General features: G+C 38.4%; 1 protein-coding gene across 1 annotated transcript in view; it reads left to right on the forward strand.

The window, feature by feature from the left end:
* Window positions 1–2,174: 2,174 nt before the first annotated feature.
* IL17REL (interleukin 17 receptor E like) overlaps window positions 2,175–20,012 on the forward strand; it is a 45,692-nt gene continuing 27,854 nt past the window's right edge. The window contains exons 1-2 of the mRNA XM_071733812.1: window positions 2,175–2,377; window positions 19,691–19,718. Of these exons, the coding sequence (XP_071589913.1) occupies window positions 2,276–2,377; window positions 19,691–19,718 (130 nt within the window). The 5' untranslated portion in view covers window positions 2,175–2,275. The remainder of the gene's footprint in view (window positions 2,378–19,690; window positions 19,719–20,012) is intronic.

The raw sequence follows: 20,012 nt of genomic DNA on the forward strand, positions 1-20,012 counted from the left end.
AACCTCATTGTGCAGCCTGTTCCAGTGCACTATCACCCTCACAGTGAAAAAGCTTTTCCTTATGTTTATGTCCTAAGCTCCAGCTTGCACTTGCTGCCCCTTGTCCTATGGAAATCACTGAGAAGAGCCTGGTTCCATTCTCCTGACACTCCTCCTTTACTTATCTGTAAACATTAAAGAGGTTGCCCCTCAGTCTCCTCCATGCTGAAGAGACCCAGCTCCCTCAGCCTTTCCTCGTAAGAGAGATGTTCCACTCCCTTAATCAACTCTGTGGCTCTGCACTGGGCTCTTTCAAGCCGTTCCTTTTCCTTCTGGAACTGAGGGGCCCAGAACTGGACACAATATTCCAGATGTGGCCTCGCAAGGGCAGAGTAGAGGGGGAGGAGAACTCTCTACCTACCAGCTACCCCTCTTCTAATGCACCCCAGGATGCCATTGGCCTTCTTGGCCACAAGGGCACATTGCTGGCTCATGGTCATCCTTCCATCCACCAGGACTCCCAGATCTCTTTCCTCTATGCTGCTCTCTAACAGGTTAGTTCCAGAACCTGAAGCATATAGGTTAAAATAGTCCACAACAGTAACATATTTAATTTATTTTTCTTAAGCAGCTGCTACTGATTCTGTTAGCACATGAGAATGGACTGAGCTGATCTTGGATCTGGTGTATTTTCATGTAGAGATGACAAAATTAAATGTTGCTAATTTGAAACCAAAATAATTAGGCAACAGTTTGTTCAGAACTGTGGTTGACACTGCTCTTTATCTTTCAAAAATAAAATATTATTGGCAAGTTGACAAGCTGCACTCACATGAAAGCATCTAACCTACGAGTAGACACATTGGGAGAGTATAAATTGCCTTTCACCTGGTCATTAAAAAAAAATAAATAGAAAATCCAGAACCTAGCAGATGGTGTTAATTGTGTATTCCCTACTTCAAATTCTGTAAAAAGTATTGCAGGAGCACTGAGGACTTGGGTTCTGCCACTGTCCTGCTAAGAGGTCTCTCTTAGTTGTGAGCCCTCTCAGTGAAGGAGTAACCAACCCCCTATTCCACCTGGGGTGTAACAAACCACATAAAGCCTCCATATGTGTGGAGCTGTTTTTTTTTTTTAATACTTGTTCTTTGTGATGGGACTCTGCAAGGCAGCACCCACAAAGGCATTCCTGGGCATTTTGTTATGGTAACAGGTATTGAGCTGTTGTGACTCACTTGTACCCTGCTTTCAGAGATTGTGGTGTTCAGCTTCTTTGGCAAAGCATGCAGACTTCCTGAGTGTGTTGAAAATCCAAACACTGGAGGTAGTCTATAGAACAGGATATATAACAGTCTATAGAACAGGAAGGTTCTGTTGATACAGTTAAGTAATAAGTGAAAGACAGATTACTAGATTAAAAGAATCTGCTTTTCCTGCTAATGAAAAACAAACAAGCAAACAAACTACTCACCTCAGCAACGCTGTTTTTAATTTTATTCAGTGCATTAGAAAACTTGGAAAGTAAATAGACAAAATAATGCATTTAGATTTCTATGAACCTACCTGGTACATCAGTCTAGAAACGAAACACCTTTTTATACACAGAATTTAGAGAAAAGAAATTTTCTAAGGCTGACCTGTGATAGATGAAGATTCATGTACCATGTATGATGGTTAAGACAGAATCAAACTTTATTGTGCACCAGGCTATTTATATGCTTGTATGCTGAGTTAGTAGCCAATCATCTGTAGCCCCTTACCCCCAACTCCCATATTATCTTGCCAGATACATAGTTGATGTATTTCTACAGAAAACAAAGCCATAAATATCACATAAATCTCTTCCTTCCAGTTCCTTCTTTCCCATGTGTGTCCTGCTTCTTGTTTCTCTGCTCTCTCTTTATCTCAGATTCCTGAGGCAGATCACCAGTGCTTCTGCAATGTTGTTTTTCCTTCAGTGCAGCTGTTGTGTTCATTCCTTGGTCCTTTGGTCCCACCCTGATCTAAAGCTGACATGATGAAACCAAGAAGGAAGAGGCTTTTACTGTAATTGTTAGAAATTCACATTTCCCAGTTTTCACTATGGGACACAAGAAATGGGTTGGACATGCTTTGTCTTTTGCACAACTAGCAATTTTCTGTATTTCAAGACTTCTAGAGGGTGGAGCTCAGAAGTGCTGTGGGAGGGACTAAAATTCACATTAAAGTTTTTGCATGAGAGGGAGAATTCTCAGAGTAGAAGGTTTCTTCTGAGGTTTTGCGCCTTTTTTTTTTTTTTTTTTTTTTTAAATTTAGGATGATAAATATTCACATTCAGATTCTTCTAATAATCTTTCTTTGGAATTCTGATTGTCAGGTTATTCCCAGGATTGAAGAATGTGGACTTTCATGTTCTCAGGTAATGTCTCCCTTGTTATGATCTGCTATCTATAAATAGAGTAGTTGTATGCTGCTAAAATAATTGTAAGCAGAGCAAGAAAGCAAAAATGGAAAAATATTTCAGCTGTTCTGAACATTCACTTTATATTGCTGCCATTCTTAATTAAGTTTCCAAAGTGGCAAAGATGATTGTTAGGGAGGGAGTAAGAAAATGCATCTTACACTATTTTCAACTTCTACTGTTAGTACCTTTTAAAATATGTCTTTTGTATTTGAAAAAAATATTTTTTCCTATTTATTACTTTGAAGAGTCAGATTTTACAATAGCAGTGATGCCAAAGAGATGAGGGAGAGAGGAACGGGAGGTTTCAGAAATTTTTAATTATTTTAGAAATATACAAAATGCTGACTTTCCTGTGAATAGATGAATTAAGCCTGAGAGAGAGTAAAACCTGTTTTTCATTTTGTGCAATGAATGCAACATTAATGTTAATGACTTATGTATGTGCATAAAAGTGGAGTGTGAACCATACCATCTCTTTAATAGCTTTGAATTTTGTGTGTTTCCAAATACCCCCACAAAGGGGCAGTATGGAGATATTATGCTTCTGCATTCTGAAACTTCTAAGAATAAATGAAAAGGTAAATTTTAAAAAGCTAAAATAATAGGGAATCTGACTTTCAGTCTAACTAGAGGATAATAACTATGTACTTGCTACAGAGAAGTGGAATTGATGGCATGGAAAAATTTCATAGAACAGAATTCTCCTTGAAGATAACAGTGTTTAGGCAATGACACAAGTAAAAGATTGTTTATATATGGGGGATACTACCCAGATATTACGTTAGTACATGATGTAGCAATTTATTTTGTCTTCTATACATGTATCCTAGAAAATATCAGGAAAAAAGATGCTTATAAAATTAAGGTGTCCCCCCCCCACACCCCCTGTATGCACTTATGTTTATGAATGCAAACCCACATTCATTTAAACTAATAAATGCTCCTTGGTCTGCTGGGATGAGTGTAAAATAGAAATGGTTTACCCGTCTAATTCTTCAAAGAATGTGTGACTATTAGACTCAGCATTCAAAAAACAATAGCAACCTTTTTCAGTGGGATTCAGTCTAGGGTATAGGTTTGACCTCTGTGGATCTTAAAAGGCATCTCTTTGTCACATTTTAGGCATGCATGTTGGGCAGACTGATTCATTAGATACCTAAGGCATAGACACAACTTGAGGTTAGTTAGACTGGATCCCTTTCTTTGCCTTCAAATGTTTGTTTTACAGCTCTTCTAATACTGAGGGTTGGACACTGGGAAAGCCATATGTAATTTTTTTCTTTTAATTTACAGCAGAAATACATTATTTACAGTGTAACTGAATTGATAAATCATTTGTGATATTAAAGGTGTGATTCAGTTAATGTTTTCTATGTAATATTTCTGCTAGTTGTATTCAATAGAATCTTGAATGCATTAATGACTTTTCGAGACAAAAATGTTTTCTCACTGGGAACAATAATGATCTCATCAGGACAAATTAGTGCCAGCATAGCATTTTCAATCTAGTGCAAAGCATTTTAGCTACATGAACTTTAGAGGTTTATAACTATCTTGTTAAAGCAAACTCCTTCTTCCTTTTCCTTTGGATATGACTTCAATTTCCCTACATAACTGATGACAATTTGTCACCTCAGTCTCTTTCCTATCTAAGTTACTTAAAAGGGAGTAGTTCATCTTGTCCATAATTTGTAGCTCCATCAGGTCACAAAGTAGAGAATGTGTCTTTTTTCCTTGCAATTTGCTTAATTTGATAATGAGATATTTTAAATTTAAAACTATCAAAAATTTTCTGTCGCTGCCATTGCTACAAGTGAGTATTATAGAATTTTTTTTTTCTTTAGGAAGTTTGTGTGGTAGATTGCTCTCCCACAGAGTCAACCCTGAGACTGTGTTCTTCAATAAGGGAATGAAAAGCAATTAATTACCATTTGTTTGCATTTTTCAAACTAGGAATTGTTTTCAGTATGTTTAATAACTGAAACTGTTGGGTATCACCAGCAGGGTAGATACGAAGGTGGATATGTCCCTTGAATACTTGTAAGCACTTTTTACCTCCTTGGGTACTACTTAGCAGAGTAAAGCATTGCTTGTACTGAAGAGGGAAGTAGTGACATAACTGTTTTCAGGTATGTGATCTAAAACCCAATAACACTGAACTGTTTAGATTTTTGTTGTTACTACAGCTTCATGAATCATTCTTAGTTTACCATAAGTATTTAGCAAGACATCCTTGCATTGCTTTCTATAAGGCACTATCCAGGTTTCATTATTATACCACAAACTGCACTTCTGTCTACTACAGGAAGAGAGAGGAAAAAAAAAAGAACATTAGATGTTTATGCAAGTATTGCATGAAAATTTAAACAGCATGAAAACATACAATTGTGGGTTGAGTGATGGCAAAGGCACAACCAAGCTTTTGTTATGTATTATGATTTATTTCTCCTTCCTTATTTTAATGTCTTGGCTTTAGAGTTTATATGATATTCTGCTATTCAAAGATTAAATACAATGGGCTTGGTCTCCACGCCTCACCCAATAGCAAACACGATTATCAACCAAGTTTCCCTGTAAAAGCATAGGGGAATCCCAGTCTGCAATTGAAATTGTGTTTGTGCCCTACTGGTTTTACAATCACATTGTTTGCAGGCTGTACAGAAAGGAAACAGGCTTAATCCAAATTTGCCTCAACAGCTGGTAAAGATCAAGAGCACCACACTGAAAAAAAAACCTCTCAAGGAAACTATGAAGTAGTATTTGTATTGTCTGCTATTAAATGCAGTAACATTTCTGAAGTCCATAGATAAAGAAGGAAACCCTGAACTGAATCTGGGATTTCCCTTCAATTATAAAGGTTACTGGCAGCAAATTCTTGATATAGCTGCTGCCTCCTCATGCTATTCATAGTTGAAGTCTGTGGTAATCTCTTACTGGATGTTTATGCTTTGGATCAGACCATTCTTGATGAATACTACACATTGCAAAAACAGCCCTTAGCCACTAAACTCAGCTGACATAAATTGGCAGCCTTTGTTCTTTATTAAGGCAAGCAATTTGTATTTTAAAAGTGATCCCAAGCCTCTAAAAATGGACATGATAATCTAGGTAACATAATTTAGCTGTTCTCTAACATCTGTTTGTAAAAGTCTGGCTTCCTCAGAGAGAGTGAGAGAGGGGGATAGAGTGTGATGTCCCAGCATGGGAAGATGATTCACCATATTCTTTTGTGTGTGCATCAATGTACCTGGTGACTAGAGGAGATGCATAAATACATAAAACACATCCTCTGCTAGCACTTGCTGAGATGCAGTACAATCCACAATGAGAACAGACCCTTGATATCCTGGGTTTTGCAGGAAGGCTGCCATTGACTCACTGGTGTGGCCTTATTCAAGTAATTTCCATTCTTCAGTTTTCACAAGTACAAAATAGTGCTGACCTTCCTGTGCGATGTTTCTTAATTATATGTTTTAATTAAGTGCTCTGAATCCTATAATTAAATCTTAAGTGTTCATTAGTCAAAGCAGTCCTACTTAAAGGGGCTCAATCATGTGGAGTCACTGTAGTAGTGATATTAACCCATTTGCTGTGATTTCTCTGCTTGCTTTCTCTTCTGGTAGTCAGGAGAGAAAGTTTATGTAACTTACCTCTTAGACTATATTTTACATTTGCTCTTAGGTTCAAACATAGCTTAGCAACAATATGAAATATTTAGCTTCAATGCTTCCTACTTATCCCATATCACTGGTTGTGTGCCATTCTGTTTCCTCACCCTCTGAGAAGAAAATAGCCACTGGCAAAAGCAGGTACCCTGCAAAAATCTCAAGTGTTCCTTATTATTGAAGCATTTCTTTCAGGAGGGGTGGGAATGGAAAAAGCTCTGCAATTCAGAACTTTTTCTCACTTCTCCTTTCCCCAAGAACTCTGGAAAAAGGTTACAAGGTCTGGAAAGAGATAAGCCCCTGGAATAGCAAGAGCAAGGCACTACAGACAGTCATGAAAGTTGGGGGACACAAGATTGACAGGAGGTAGGAGGAGGTAAATATGAAAAAAAATATAAATAAAAGGTGTATATTTAAGCAAGCTTAGCAGGACATGGGAGCAGATGACCTTTATTGTTGGAAATAAATTCTGGCTCACAAATCTCTCTCACCTCAACTTTAATGAGACCATGTTCTGTGACATAGCTGGAATTCTTGCAGTAAGATCTAGGATTAGCTTAATTTGTACATTTGCTGGAGCTGGCAATGCTGTACCTGTTACTTCATCATGTTGGTTATAGTGTCCCATCCTGCCACTCTTGCCAGAATGGCTGTGCATGAGAGAGAACTGGGGATGATAAAAAGGACCAAAAAAAGATTTTAAAAGGCTTCTTTCTAAGGATATCTTTGGGCATTCTCCTGGCTTTTTGGCTCAGCATTGACAAGCTAGGTCTCAATCCCAGGTAATAGGTGATTGAGACCTAAGAAAGAAGTTTCATACTATCCTAGAGAGAAAATAATTTAATTTCTGGGAGCCATGAATTCCCATATGCCATGCTGTGGCTACCCAGCTGTTCAAACCAGGAAGTCACATTTGAAATTCTATGTGTTTTGTTACTGTCATCCCCATGAAAGATCTCTAGGTTTTCTATATCAACTCTGGCAAAAATGTTCTCATGGTAGTTTTCATACTCTTGGGGAAATGTTTTTCCTTGTAAAACCTTTTTTTCTTTTCTGATTTTCTTACATTTACTGGCTATTTTTTGAGTACCAGGAAATTGTTTACCACCTTAAAGGCATAAAACAGAAAATATTTCCCAAGCAGCCTTGTGTTGCTGAGGAAGTTCCCCGACCAGCTCCAAATTTCTTTGCTAGAAATGATCACAGAACCAGCAAATTCATGTATACTCAGATATGATGCAGGCACATCACAGCCCTGACTGTGCCTTCACAATTGTAGGAATTCACTGGGCCAGCATTTTTTGAGGTCAGGAATAAGATGAAAAGTCACAGCAGCTAATGATGCTGAGCACTGGAATAGATTGCCTGAGGACCTTATGGAGATCTCCACACATGCTAAGCAAGCATCTCTCAGATAAAGATCATTCCTCCTCAGGCAGAAACAAGGATAACATCTGAAGTTCTTTTCTAACCCTGGTATCTCTGCTTTCATGCATTATTTTCTCTTTTGTGCATTCTAAAAATGTTTTTTCAAGTTGTATCTAACTTCGTCCTTTGAAACATTCAGCAGAGGCAAAGACCTGTCTTGCTCTATTGCTTCTCTTCCCTTCCAGCATGCAAAATATAGAATTTATGATGAAAACTGTATGGGACACACAGTCTAAGTTGGTACATTTCTATGCAAAAATGAAGAGAGTTTTAGTTTTACTTTGCAAATTATCTGTGTCTCCTTTGCAAGAAAATGTTTCAGTTTGGTTGCTTTGAATATGTGTGGTAAATTTCAATCATTTCTGGAAAACTGATTGTCTTGGAGTTGCCTCTACTTGCCTGCATATTTTCAGAAAGTATGAATCATATAAACAACATTGACAGTGCTAGATGTGCGTTGTCTCTTGGAAAAACTTTGAGGAAATAAAATTTATTGCAGTTAGTACATTTTGCTCTCTATTTCCCCCTATCATTCCTACATATGCAAACTTCCTTGATCTTTTCCCCACTTCCTCATCTCCCTGACCTGCTGTTCTTCCTTAGGACACCGCAATGAGTGAGCTCTGCACTACTTTTCAAATCTTGGTATCTCTGTATTGTGTGTTTTCCCCATTTGTAGGTTTTTGTGTTTTTTTTTTATTTTATTTTTGCAATTCTCATAATAGCATCATGCTTCATGCTTAGTTTTAGTCAGTAGTATGTGTTCTTTTAATGTGTTCCTCTCATTTTCAATATATTATGTTTATATATGCTACAATAATTTTAGAGCATGGACTATGTTGCCATTCAGTCCACCTTTGTGTCTTATTTTCTCTTCCACTTTTAGATAAAAATGTACACACCCTTTTTACATGAATTTGTGGCATAGGTGGTTTTCAGTGAGTAAGGGCTAAAGGAGACAGAGTGAAGCAACAGATGAAGGCACTGAACACTGATGGGTTTATTAAGTTGAGGCCATGCCCAGGAATTATTTCTGCCTCTAGGGACAGCAGCATCATCAGGAGAGTCAGGTGAAACAATGCTGCTCTTGTAAAGCTGGTGGAATTTTGCCTCTTTGGAAGCCTTTCTTTTGGACTTCTGCCTTCTCTGATTGGATTGTGCTAACTTTAGCAACTACAGTACCTGAAAGATACAAAAGATAAAGCCAAACTACAGCATTATTTCAGTTCGGCTTTGTTGTTTTTTTCTTTTCTTTTTTCCTGTTTTTTTTTTCTTTCTTTTTTTCTTCTTTCCATCCCGTAAGGCTCCCACAAAATTATGAGTTAACATTAAAGAAAACAGTTTTTTATTTTGTATTCCTCAACATCTCCAAATGTATCCATAACTAGCTTCTGTATCAGTTACCTCAAACTGCAAATTTTTCAGCTGGAATGTACAGTATAGATATTATCAGTTTGTCTTTTCTACATGGCAAATTCTGATTTTTTTTTTTTTTTTCATATACTCACACTGCTATCTCTTTCAGGGAAAGGTCTATTTTGCTTTTTTTGGTCTTGATAGGAGAGGAGAGGCATGTATGCAGGAATTCTGGTACAAAATTTCTGATAGAGGATTTAGACTTTCAGATGCCATAATCTTACAAATATGAATAGTTAGGAAAGAATTCTGTCTTTTCAAAATGTTCAGCTCTGCAGCTGCAAAAATTGCTTTTTGTCTACACATACTAAGAAGATTTTCCTCATTATTTTGTGGCTAATGTGTTTCTGTAACCCAAACATGCAGAATTAGAGCTAGTCAGGCATCGTTTCCATTAAATCTTTAATGGAAGCAATTTCTTAACTGCTACTGTGGCACCAGGAGAGAATGCAGTGGCCTCTACCACTGCTTCTGCAGTATTCCCATCAGACACTCCTCTGCCACAGCTGTAGCACAGCCTGAGGGATCATTTGTATGGCCTTACATCCTTACACAACCACATAACAAGCTAAGGCTAAAATAGAACCAGAGTCAACATTTCGACATTTAAAAATATTTCTCAGCAGGAAGAGGTACGGTCAGGGGTAGTCCCAAGCCTGTTTAGGTTTGAGATTTTTCTGGTTAATGAGAAGAAGGAGAAAACAGCTTCAAAAATCAGAAACGTGCTTCTGTGTTTCTCTCCATGGCCTTAAAAGGCATCTCAGCCCTGATATGTGGCCACTGAAATCTGAAATTTTTCTAAGAAACTATTACCAAGTATGATTTGTTGGTCATTATTTCATATGACTTCATGATCCACACTGGCAGGGTTAGGAGTAGCAAATTTGTTTTTGTTTTTAAGCTCTTCTGCCTCTGACATTTCAGGATAGTATCACTGCAACGTTCACCCATCCTATGACCCTGCTTCTTTCCTCTGGTTCCAGGTTATTAAATACAGATGAAATGAAGATCATGAGGAAGCTTTACAGACTTGTCAGGGTGGTATGAGGTACCTGCATGCTCAGGGAAAAACTTAAGCACTGGGTTAGTCTGAACCCCATTCTCTAGAGCCGAGGCACTTGAGCTGTGAGCAGTTCTCTTTTCAGAGTAGCTGGGGAGAGGGACTCTTCCAAAGTTTCAGTTTCTAGATTTTGCTCTGATGACTGCTTTAAATAAAATGTAAATGGCCTTTGAAGTAGGAAACAGTATTCCCATTTGAATGTTGAAAGCACTTGACTTGTAAAATTATGCTGCATCTTGCCTGTCCTTTTCTCAGACCATCATTCTTTCATTTCCTCTCTACACAGTATCACTGCTTCGACAGGAGGCCTGGGAAGCATTCTGAATCACTGGGCAGCAGGGAAAACCAAAACTTAAGGTTAGAATTGCTTTAGGTTAAGGAGGATGTTGAACCTGGCTGTCCCTTGAAGTTAGGATAACTTAGAGTATAAAAGCTGGATCATGCCCATATTCTGCTTTCCTCTTCTAATATTTCCAGTTTGAAAGAAGGTAGGCTTGAGCTTCGTTTGGACTCTTTTATTATTAAATCTCCAGCCACCTGCTATGCTGGGGGAGGTGGGTGTCTCAGAAGGAAGTGTCTGCTATCCCAAAGAGCTTTGCCATGACCTAGATGTCATTCCAGCTTTGTTCTGGTCATGAGCCAGACACCAAAGTACCTGCATCCAGGGAGCTTTCATATCAGAAAGGGAAATGCCTAATAAACCTTGGTGCCTCTAGTGAAAGGTGGCAATTAATAGGGTATTATGGATCATGGTGCTTGGCTGAGATTACTATAGTTTACTTAAATCATGTTTCAGGTGCCTCTAAATCCTTTAGATTTGTCTGACTTAATGTGATTTTGCAAATGACTGTAAACTTTGGCTTCATTTCACTACCAGTAGTAATGAAAGATCCACACAGAGAAATTGCATTATTTGGAAACAATGTGACACTTTTCTGGTGTGCAAAGCTGAAGCCTATATAGGCAAAAGGTTTTTTCTCACTTGGATCCGATTCAAAGTTCATTCAGTTCAGAAGAAAGAGTTTCACTATAGTCTTCCATAATTTGTGAAAGTGAGCAGGATGGCAGGTGGAAGAGCTTTAAACTAAATTTGAAGAGCAAAAGGGATGAAACCAGGCTCACTGGAGATGAGCATGGGGGCAGCACAATGAAGTCTGAGGGCTGATGTGCTAGAGAGGGTGTTTGGTCTGCTGCCTTAGTGGAGGTAGGGGATGGAGATCCATGCAACAGCAGGGATGCAAGGGTTATTGATGTGCTAGAATCCACAGAAATGCCTGAGGATAGTCACATAGGAAGTAGAGCATCTCCCTCCAAAAAGGTGGTGGAATCAATAACCCACCTGAAGTGCATCTGCATGAATGCATGCAGCCTTGGCAAGAAACAGGAGGATCTGAAGCCATTCTGCAACAGGAAAACTATGAGAGAATTGCCATTACAGAAGCCTGGTGAGATGAGCCACACTGCTCAGGCCAAAAGATAAGTAAGTATTTTGAAAAGAAGTAACTACTGCCTCCAGTAGCAGCATGAAGAGCAATTCTACCCTGGAGAGTCTCATAATCTTCATTTTTTTTTTTTTTTTTTCCTGTGGCAATCTCACAGTCCACTGCGTCCAGTCTCAGTGCTGTCACTGCTGCTGAAGTATCCTGTCTAAGTTCTTGTAACCTCTTCTGTGCTACAGAGCTCATTACATCATCTGAATGTCAAAGCATGGGAGATTTGTGGAATCTGTGCCCTTTAGATTTTCAAGAAATGTCCAAAGTAACAATGGCTGACTTGATCCTGTGTTGGTGACAGTAACCTCTTCTAGCAGGAGGCTGGACTTGGTGACCTCCAGGGAGGTCGTCAATTTCTTTGATTCAATTTAATCATCCTCTGTATGAGATCTCCAGTCATTCATGCTGTGTTAGAATGTTTCTGTCTCATTGTTAGACTAAAAGTGCTGATTTGGTTGATTAGTTGCCCTTTCAAGTAGCTGAGTTTCTGAAATTTCTGACACTTTATTTATGGGTTGGTGCTGATTTATACCAGCTGAGGATATGGCATTCAAAATGCAATTTAATTTTACTTTGTCTATTGTATGCAATTCTGTTTTGTTAACAACTTGGATTAATATTTTAGGAAACATGACTTTAAAATGACTGGCAATTTTTTTTGTTAGATTTTTTTGGAAAGAAGCTCAGCCATACTTATTTCAAGAAAATTCTGCTTCTGGTCCTGGAGCTGAAGCATACAATAGAAGAGGCAGCTTTTATTTGTCATAGCTCCCTTTGGTCCAATAAATTTAAAAGCAAGTTGTTTCTATGTAGGACCGTTTTGTATCACAGCATTATTTTTACATACTTCAAAGAAAAAAAATACAAAGGGGGAATATCCTTTCCAATTGTGAGACCTAAAAGCAATATTGTTTTGACTGGACATTCACTTATAGGATAAATGCATGTCACTGCAAAGAGCTCCCAGAAACATAATTATTGTGCTGCCAATTCTTTCACTTGTTCTGCTCTATAAAAGCAAAACAGCAATGCAGTTGCAGTAATGGTCAGAAGACTTGATATGCTACATGCAGTCCAGCTAAAAAATGAGACAGTCCAGTTTAAAAAATGGGCTTTCTCTGCATTGGTACAGTGCAGGAAGAAGTACATACTGACTTAAAGGCAGAAATTTCTGGTATACCTGAATAGTAGCAGGTAAACAAAGGACAAAAGTCTGAGGGACCTGGGGGTCTTCTGTTAGCCATGTCCTCCTGCTTACTGAAGTACTGCAAGACTGTGATGGAAGTGCTGGCCTTGTGCTACACAGCAGGGTGTGAAGGACAGGGTCCATACATTTGCATATATATGTGAAATGGCAAATGGTGCAAGAAAGGAAAATTGGCAAAAGGCTATGATTTAGACTACTGTGAAGCTTTAGTGAAGACTGCCTAATAATCTCCAATACACCAAATAATCTCTTCCCTGTTTGTTCACTGTCAGTTCATTGCTTAGCTGAGAGCATTCCAACATCCCAACATCCCATTAGCACAGGCAGACCTTTGCTTTGCTGGACACAAGCCAGCTCTCATCCAAAAAGTGCATGACCCCGTTTGTGCTGTACTAGCCTGAACTTAATAACCCACTTCTCCAGGAGTACTTATCTTCTAAGGCTCGGCACTGAGCTGAAATGGTAGGATTGGTTTTGTTCAGATTGGTACTGGTATGCATAGGAGTGACTCACATATTTTGTTTTTAGCATCCTGTAAAAAAAATCCAGCAACATCCAGTAGAAGCAGTAGTTCAAAGTAGTCTAAAATAATGCTTTGCTGTAAGTTCAGGTGCCTATTTGTTTCCTGCAGGGGTAGCAGTCTAAATGTTTCCTTCTGTGATTGCTTAGCTGATCCCATTACACAGTGTTCAGATGGATCTGATTACCATACTGACAGTAAAACTTGAAGAACAACCTTTGTGGTTTGCCAAAAATAAAAGGATCATCAGTATGATAGCTTTACCTTGGCAATGAAAGCAATTACATGTGACATCAAAACAAAAAGAGATGCTCCTTTTGAGAAAAGGTCTTTTGGGGATACTGTATCATCAGTACTAGCTACGAACTTTTAACAGATCTAAATTATCATATTATGTCTATCACTGATAATTCCTCTGGTTCTCAGTAAATTTAAGCACAATTTTATTAAATCGACAAATGCTTTCTGCAGGTCTAATTCATTGTCATTCATTTCCAGTAACATGCTTCTATGTATAAATACCTGACTTTAATGTAGTTAAGACTTTTTTTATAGTGGGACAGGACTCATTATATTATCTCTGTGCTTTCTCTTACTCTTAGTAATTCTGCTTCTTTACATTTGACAAGATTCATGGAGGGGTGACCTTTAAAAGAACAGAATAGAAAAAGTCTCCACCAGCATCAAGGACATGTAAAGTGCAAACCCAGCATCTCCTTCACCTATGAAAATAGCTCTGGAAGAAACTAAAGCATTTCCAGTTGTTTCCATATGTGAACTTCTCCCTAGTTATTTTCTGGAGCTAAATGTCTCTACAAACAAATTTACAGTCTGAGTCGTGTATAATGCAGCCCTGAATCCTCTCTTTTTCTGTCTAAAGTCCTTGAACTGTACAAGTCCCTAGCACTTTGACTGTGGCTGTCTGCAGCTGAAAGACCTTTTTCTTTATGGAGGTGATTGAGCTCACATTAGCATTGTCAGGCTTTTCACTACAGATCATGAGAAATCACTTAGGACTCTTAGGGCCCAGAATTTGTGGAAAGCATCTATTTAAATGAAAAGATAATGGAAGCAATTACAAGTCAATACAAGCTCACTATTATGGTGTTTACACTGGAAATTAAAAGATTTGGTGCTGTCAGAGAACAGGGCTTCTGGAATAGCCTTGGCTATTGCAGCACTGCACGTGGAAGGCTGAGTGATTTTAAAATGAAGCTTCACCAGTTTTTGAAAGGGATTAGATGATGTGGCACCTATATTAACCAAGGAATTGGACACAGTGATCTGGCAGATCCTTTCTGATTGTGTGCAGAATAAGATGAATTTGTGCAAAGTATCCCCTCTTGACTGGCAATCAAAAGAACATGATTAGATTCATCATCTCTATCAGCCTTTTGGCTACAATTTCCACATTTGATATTGCCAGACCACGCCACATTAAGACAACACTTTCCGTGTTGTAGGACTATGCACAGTCCCAGGCATACTTCTAATGATGATCAAAGAACAGAAATTGCTGGAACAGAGTGCAACATCAGAAGATGGTCATGTTCTTTTTTCTCTATCCTGACAGCTGAATCTAAAGTAGGAATGTAGGTAATATCTTTGCCACTGAGAATCTTTCAAAAGGGGAAAAAATTCTCACTATGCATTCACTGACTTTAATGTAGGCACCTTAATGAATTAATATTAAGTGTCTGACAAACTGGTCCCAACTAAAGAATACATTTTAAGGCATTTTCAGGCATATTACAGTTCTTTACAGAATTGTGGAAAAGACAGGTAGACCATGGAACTGAATTTGCCTCAGATTCTTCCTGCATGACAGAACGTTCTGGGGAGAATTTCCACACTTCTGTATTTGATTTAGTGCCTGGAGACATGAGGTGAAATAGGAGCCAGGTCTAATATTTGTTTCTTTGGCAATTTTGATTAATGAAAATACTCTCTGTGCCTTCAAATCCAAGTCTTCCTCTGCTGATCTTACTACCTCTACAGTCTTTAAACAAAACAGTGCGATATTACAATTGCCTTTGATTGAGGAGAAGTTGCTGTGCTAGCTAAAAATCTGGCACCACACCTTCTATTCAGAATGGTGCATGTTGGAGGTGTCTGTTCAGATAACCTCTAGCCACAGTTGAGTAATACCACAAATGGGGAAAACCCTAAAGAAATAGGAAAATCCCTAGGTGTTTGTGCATTGTGTAAGTATATTTTGCTTAGGCTTTTTGCGAGAGCAGACATGAATCAAAGATGCTCTCTGTATAGAAGTAAAATGTACTATCATATTCAGGATCTTAGTGTTGCATAAAAATCACCCACGGCATTTGTGAAAAGGGAGAAAAATTTCCATTCTGGTTTCAGTGTCCTATGTTTTTCTATTGCATTTATCACTGAAAATTCCTGAAAACAAAAGATATAAAAAGTGGGAGAGAAATCTGGTTAGCTTAGTTGAGTTCTTGGAGACAAATGGTCTATTATTATACAAGAAAATACCCTCCCTACCCCCTTTCCTTGGTATTGTACAATAAGAATAGCTGCATCCAATTGGCAGCTGCTCACCAGTGGCTTCCCCCAGGGATCAGTGCTGGGCCCGGTTCTATTTAATATCTTCATTGATGATTTAGATGAGGGGATTGAGTCTACAATTAGCAAATTCACAGGCAACACTGAGTTGGGGGGAGTGTGGATCAGCTGGAAGGCAGGAGGGCTCTGCAGAGGGACTGGGTCAGACTGGAGAGTTGGGCTGATTCCAATGGGATGAGGTTCAACACGGCCAAGTGCCGGGTCCTGCACTTTGGCCACAACAACCCCATGGGGAGCTCCAGGCTGGGCACAGAGTGGCTGAGAGCAGCCAGACAGAGAGGGACCTGGGAGTCTGGATTGACAGGAAGCTGAACATGAGCCAACAGTGTGCCCAGGTGGCCAAGAAGGCCAATGGCATCCTGGCCTGGATTAGGAACAGTGTGGCCAATGGGTCCGGGGAATGGATTCTGCCCCTGTACTCAGTGCTGGTGAAGCCACACCTCGAGTACTGTGTCCAGTTCTGGGCCCCTCAATTCAGGAAGGAGACTGAGGTGCTGGAGCAGGTCCAGAGAAGAGCAAGGAGGCTGTGAAGCGACTCCAGCAGAAGTCCTATGAGGTGAGGCTGAGGGAGCTGGGACTGTTCAGCCTGGACAAGAGGAGGCTCAGGGGAGACCTCATCACTCTCTCCAACTCCCTGAAAGGAGGTTGTAGCCAGGTGGGGTTTGGTCTCTTTTCCCAGGCAACTCTCAGCAGGACAAGAGGGCATGGACTTAAGCTCTGCCAAGGGAGGTTTAGGATGGGTTCTTTACAGAGAGGGTGATCAGACGTTGGAATGGGCTGCCCAGGGAGGTGATGGATTCTCTGTCCCTGGAAGTTTTTAAGAAGTGACTGATGTGGCACTCAGTGCCATGGTCTGATAACCACCGTGGTAGTGGATCAAGGGTTGGACTTGATGATCTCAGAGGTCCTTTCCAACCCATCTGATTCTATGATTCTGTGAAAAAGAAATGTGACCAAATGTTTACTGTAACTGGAAAATGTTTGATTATTTATGGAAACCTTCCCAACTACTCCTCATTGAGAACAAAATCAAGTCCCCAAAAATGGCAAAACATCCTATTATAAGAAACAAACTCACTGGTGTATATTTTTTTTGTCCCATCAAGAAGATAGGAAAACAAACACAAAATGGTTCTGGAAAGTGCTCAGATGGTAGGGTTCATCTGAGCAATAGTGAAAAATAAAGTTTAATTACAGTAGACCAGAAGTTATAGGATGACTTCTGCATCTTCTCACAGTCCCACAGAAGTGGATTTGATTTTCATGTTAGTAACTTAAGATAATTTATTTATGTATGATTTGCATTTGTCAGGTGTCATGGACTTCACAGCTCTTTAAGTAGCAGGCTGAATTTTCTGAATTTATGATATTTTTGTTGTTTACTTCAATGGGATCTTGATTTTTTCCTAATATATTTTTGTGCCCTGATTGTAACAAGAAACAATGTTTAGAGCAATTGGCTTAAAGCTGATATACTAAAAATCTTGATTGGCAACTGGGAACTTTTTCAAGCCACCCAACCAAAATATTTTCAATAGTGTGACTGCAGAATGGAAAGCTGAAAATACAGAACTAATTGGTAAATTATCTCATAAGAGATTAATTTCTTATAGTAAGAAGTAGCTCAACAATTAGTTGATCCAACAGTTAGGTTTTCTTACCAAGAAAGTTAGCTCCCTAACTCACTCATTCAATTTTTTTGCAGTCATTTTGTATATTTGTATATTTTGTATATTTGTCTATCCCACTCCCTAAGGCCATGAAGCAAAGAGATTGAATTAAAATTCATACTCCTGCTGGGTTTGATTTGAAATAATTCAAAATGAGGGCTTTGAGACATCAGTTAAAATTCCAGTGGAGTTTTATATGAACTGGCATGTTCCATTTTTATTGGTGCAGTGTTTCATTGAATTATTCAGAAAGCTGCAGTGTTCTCCTTTCTACTGATGACTCTGCACTGGGAGAATCTTCTCCTTTGTATTTGAAGAATTGGAATCAAGAAAATCAGCAATCTACTGGTGAAGGCTTTTTTGGGGGGGAGGCAGAAATAATTAAATGACAGATATTTCTGTGAACACTTTGCAACAGAAATGAGCTCACATCAATTCTATTTATTAGTCCTTCAGGACGATTTGAGGAATTTATGAAACCATTGAAATAGAAGTACTCCTCCAGTTATAGGACAGTTATATAAAGAAGTTTGATTTCCTTTAGATTTCCTTCTTTGAGTGCTGATGTATTATTGTGTAGCCAAAGTAATATCTTTTACAATGCCACGAGTAATTTTTGTAATCTTCAGGCTGTGAATGGATATGACCAACTCTGTCTTATTATAAAAAGGTGGTCTAAAATACCACCTTTTATGCATCTGCACTTTTACAAGTCATAGTGACAAACTGCCAGCTGTAAAAAATGACAAATCACTCCCAGAAATGGTTATTGAAAAGTAAATGTGCCAAGAAATTTGCCAAGAAGGATAAAAGAATAACCTAATATATCTATATTATATATATATAATAGCTATATCGAATGCAGATTAGATACTAGTGACTCATTTTCTGAAGATCTTCTTTGACAGCAAGCTTATCTAGCTAAAATCTTAAAAACAGCACTGAAAGAAAGAAATCACACTGCTCAGATACTTGGGGCAGCTGGCACAGGGTAGCTAACATGCTGTCATTTCTCACCTGCAGCAATAATATTATTTTACCCTCCAGCTGTCTTTATGAGATGGACAGAATTACCTGTGGATGGAAACATCACAGAAGACCAGGCAATAGTTATTTTATGATATGCTAATACTTACCCAGACAGCAGCCTCTGTGTTTGTCTACAGCTTAAAAACTTCCAATGTCCACTGAGGGACTTCTGCCAGCTCTAAAGCTTCAGATTTGCAGATTGTTGGCTTACTGACAAGATCCTAAAATGTTTTAAAAGGACCGAAGTCTGCGAGTCCTTTAAGAGCAGAGGATGATGCCTGCTTCTTTTGTGGTTGGGACAAAAGTGTCTCTGGGTATGAAACACTGATTTTAAAGGAAAGCAGGAGGGAACATATATGGTCTATAGAAAGGAATACTGGTTTAAGTGCCACATCAGAAACTTGAATGACAGAACAGCAGAAAACAGCATTTGCTGGCTAAGTAGCAGACTTGCTTAGAATGTCCTGCATAGTATTCAAGGTAAGATTTGCTATTTTTGTACTCTACTGTTTATTTTACTGGGAAAATTGATGTAGTCTGTCTGAAAGATAGATGATAATTTATTAAAATCTCACTGTCAGGTTCACTTTGCCTCTTACAAAAACACTTTGAACACTTTGAAACCACTTGAGCACGGTAAGTACTGTGCCTAATTTCATTCTCAGGATTCTGAGCCATATAGTTCTAAGAAATAAAAAGATAAGTCTTATTTCTAAACTACATTTGCAGTGATGACAACAATTCTTTTTGCTGTAATCTTCTAAAAACCATGTAATATTCATTTTTGTTCTAAATATCATGCATAAAAACAATAGCTTGGTTTGTTTGCCCTGGTATGAAGTAGTCCATTGTAAAGTTTGACAGAAAAATAAATAACCTGTTGGTCAGTGTGAGTGGCAGTGTCTGACAAAATGATGTCTGTATTTGATGGAACTGTTATACTTGTTGTAAAAAATTATATCTCAGTAGACATACCTGAAAATGAGGATAGTGCTGATCTTGTATCCCTGTATGTATAAGGCTGTTACATGCTGTAGTGATGTACATTTTCACTGTATTTGAAAATCTTTTTATCTTGAAAAATTATTTTTGCTGTTTACTGTGTTAAAGTTATTTTTATATTTGTGTACAATGATTAAGCAATATTTATTTGTGTTATCTAGGCTTTTATAATATCTTTGTTTCTGTTTGCAGGGGATTCATTGTAAAAGCAAACCTTCCAGTGAGTATACATCATTCACATTTTTACTACATTTGGCTTTGGAAGATGAAGATAATTTCTTGCAGATAATAAATTCATTTTCCTAGTGACATCAGATCACTGTCATTTGACAGGGTATTTGCCACCAGCTTCCTTGTACAAAACATTGGAAACTGGTAGCCTCTGATAAAAATTATGCATGTGTATTATTGCTTTATAATTTAATTACCATAGATTGTCATTGGGAGAATATGGTTAATCATTAAATATGTTTTTATTGCTTCTACTTATTATTATTGCCTGCAGTAATTATAC

The sequence above is a fragment of the Heliangelus exortis genome, chromosome 1 (genome assembly GCF_036169615.1).
Source record: "Heliangelus exortis chromosome 1, bHelExo1.hap1, whole genome shotgun sequence".
NCBI classification, from domain to species: Eukaryota; Metazoa; Chordata; class Aves; order Apodiformes; family Trochilidae; genus Heliangelus; species Heliangelus exortis.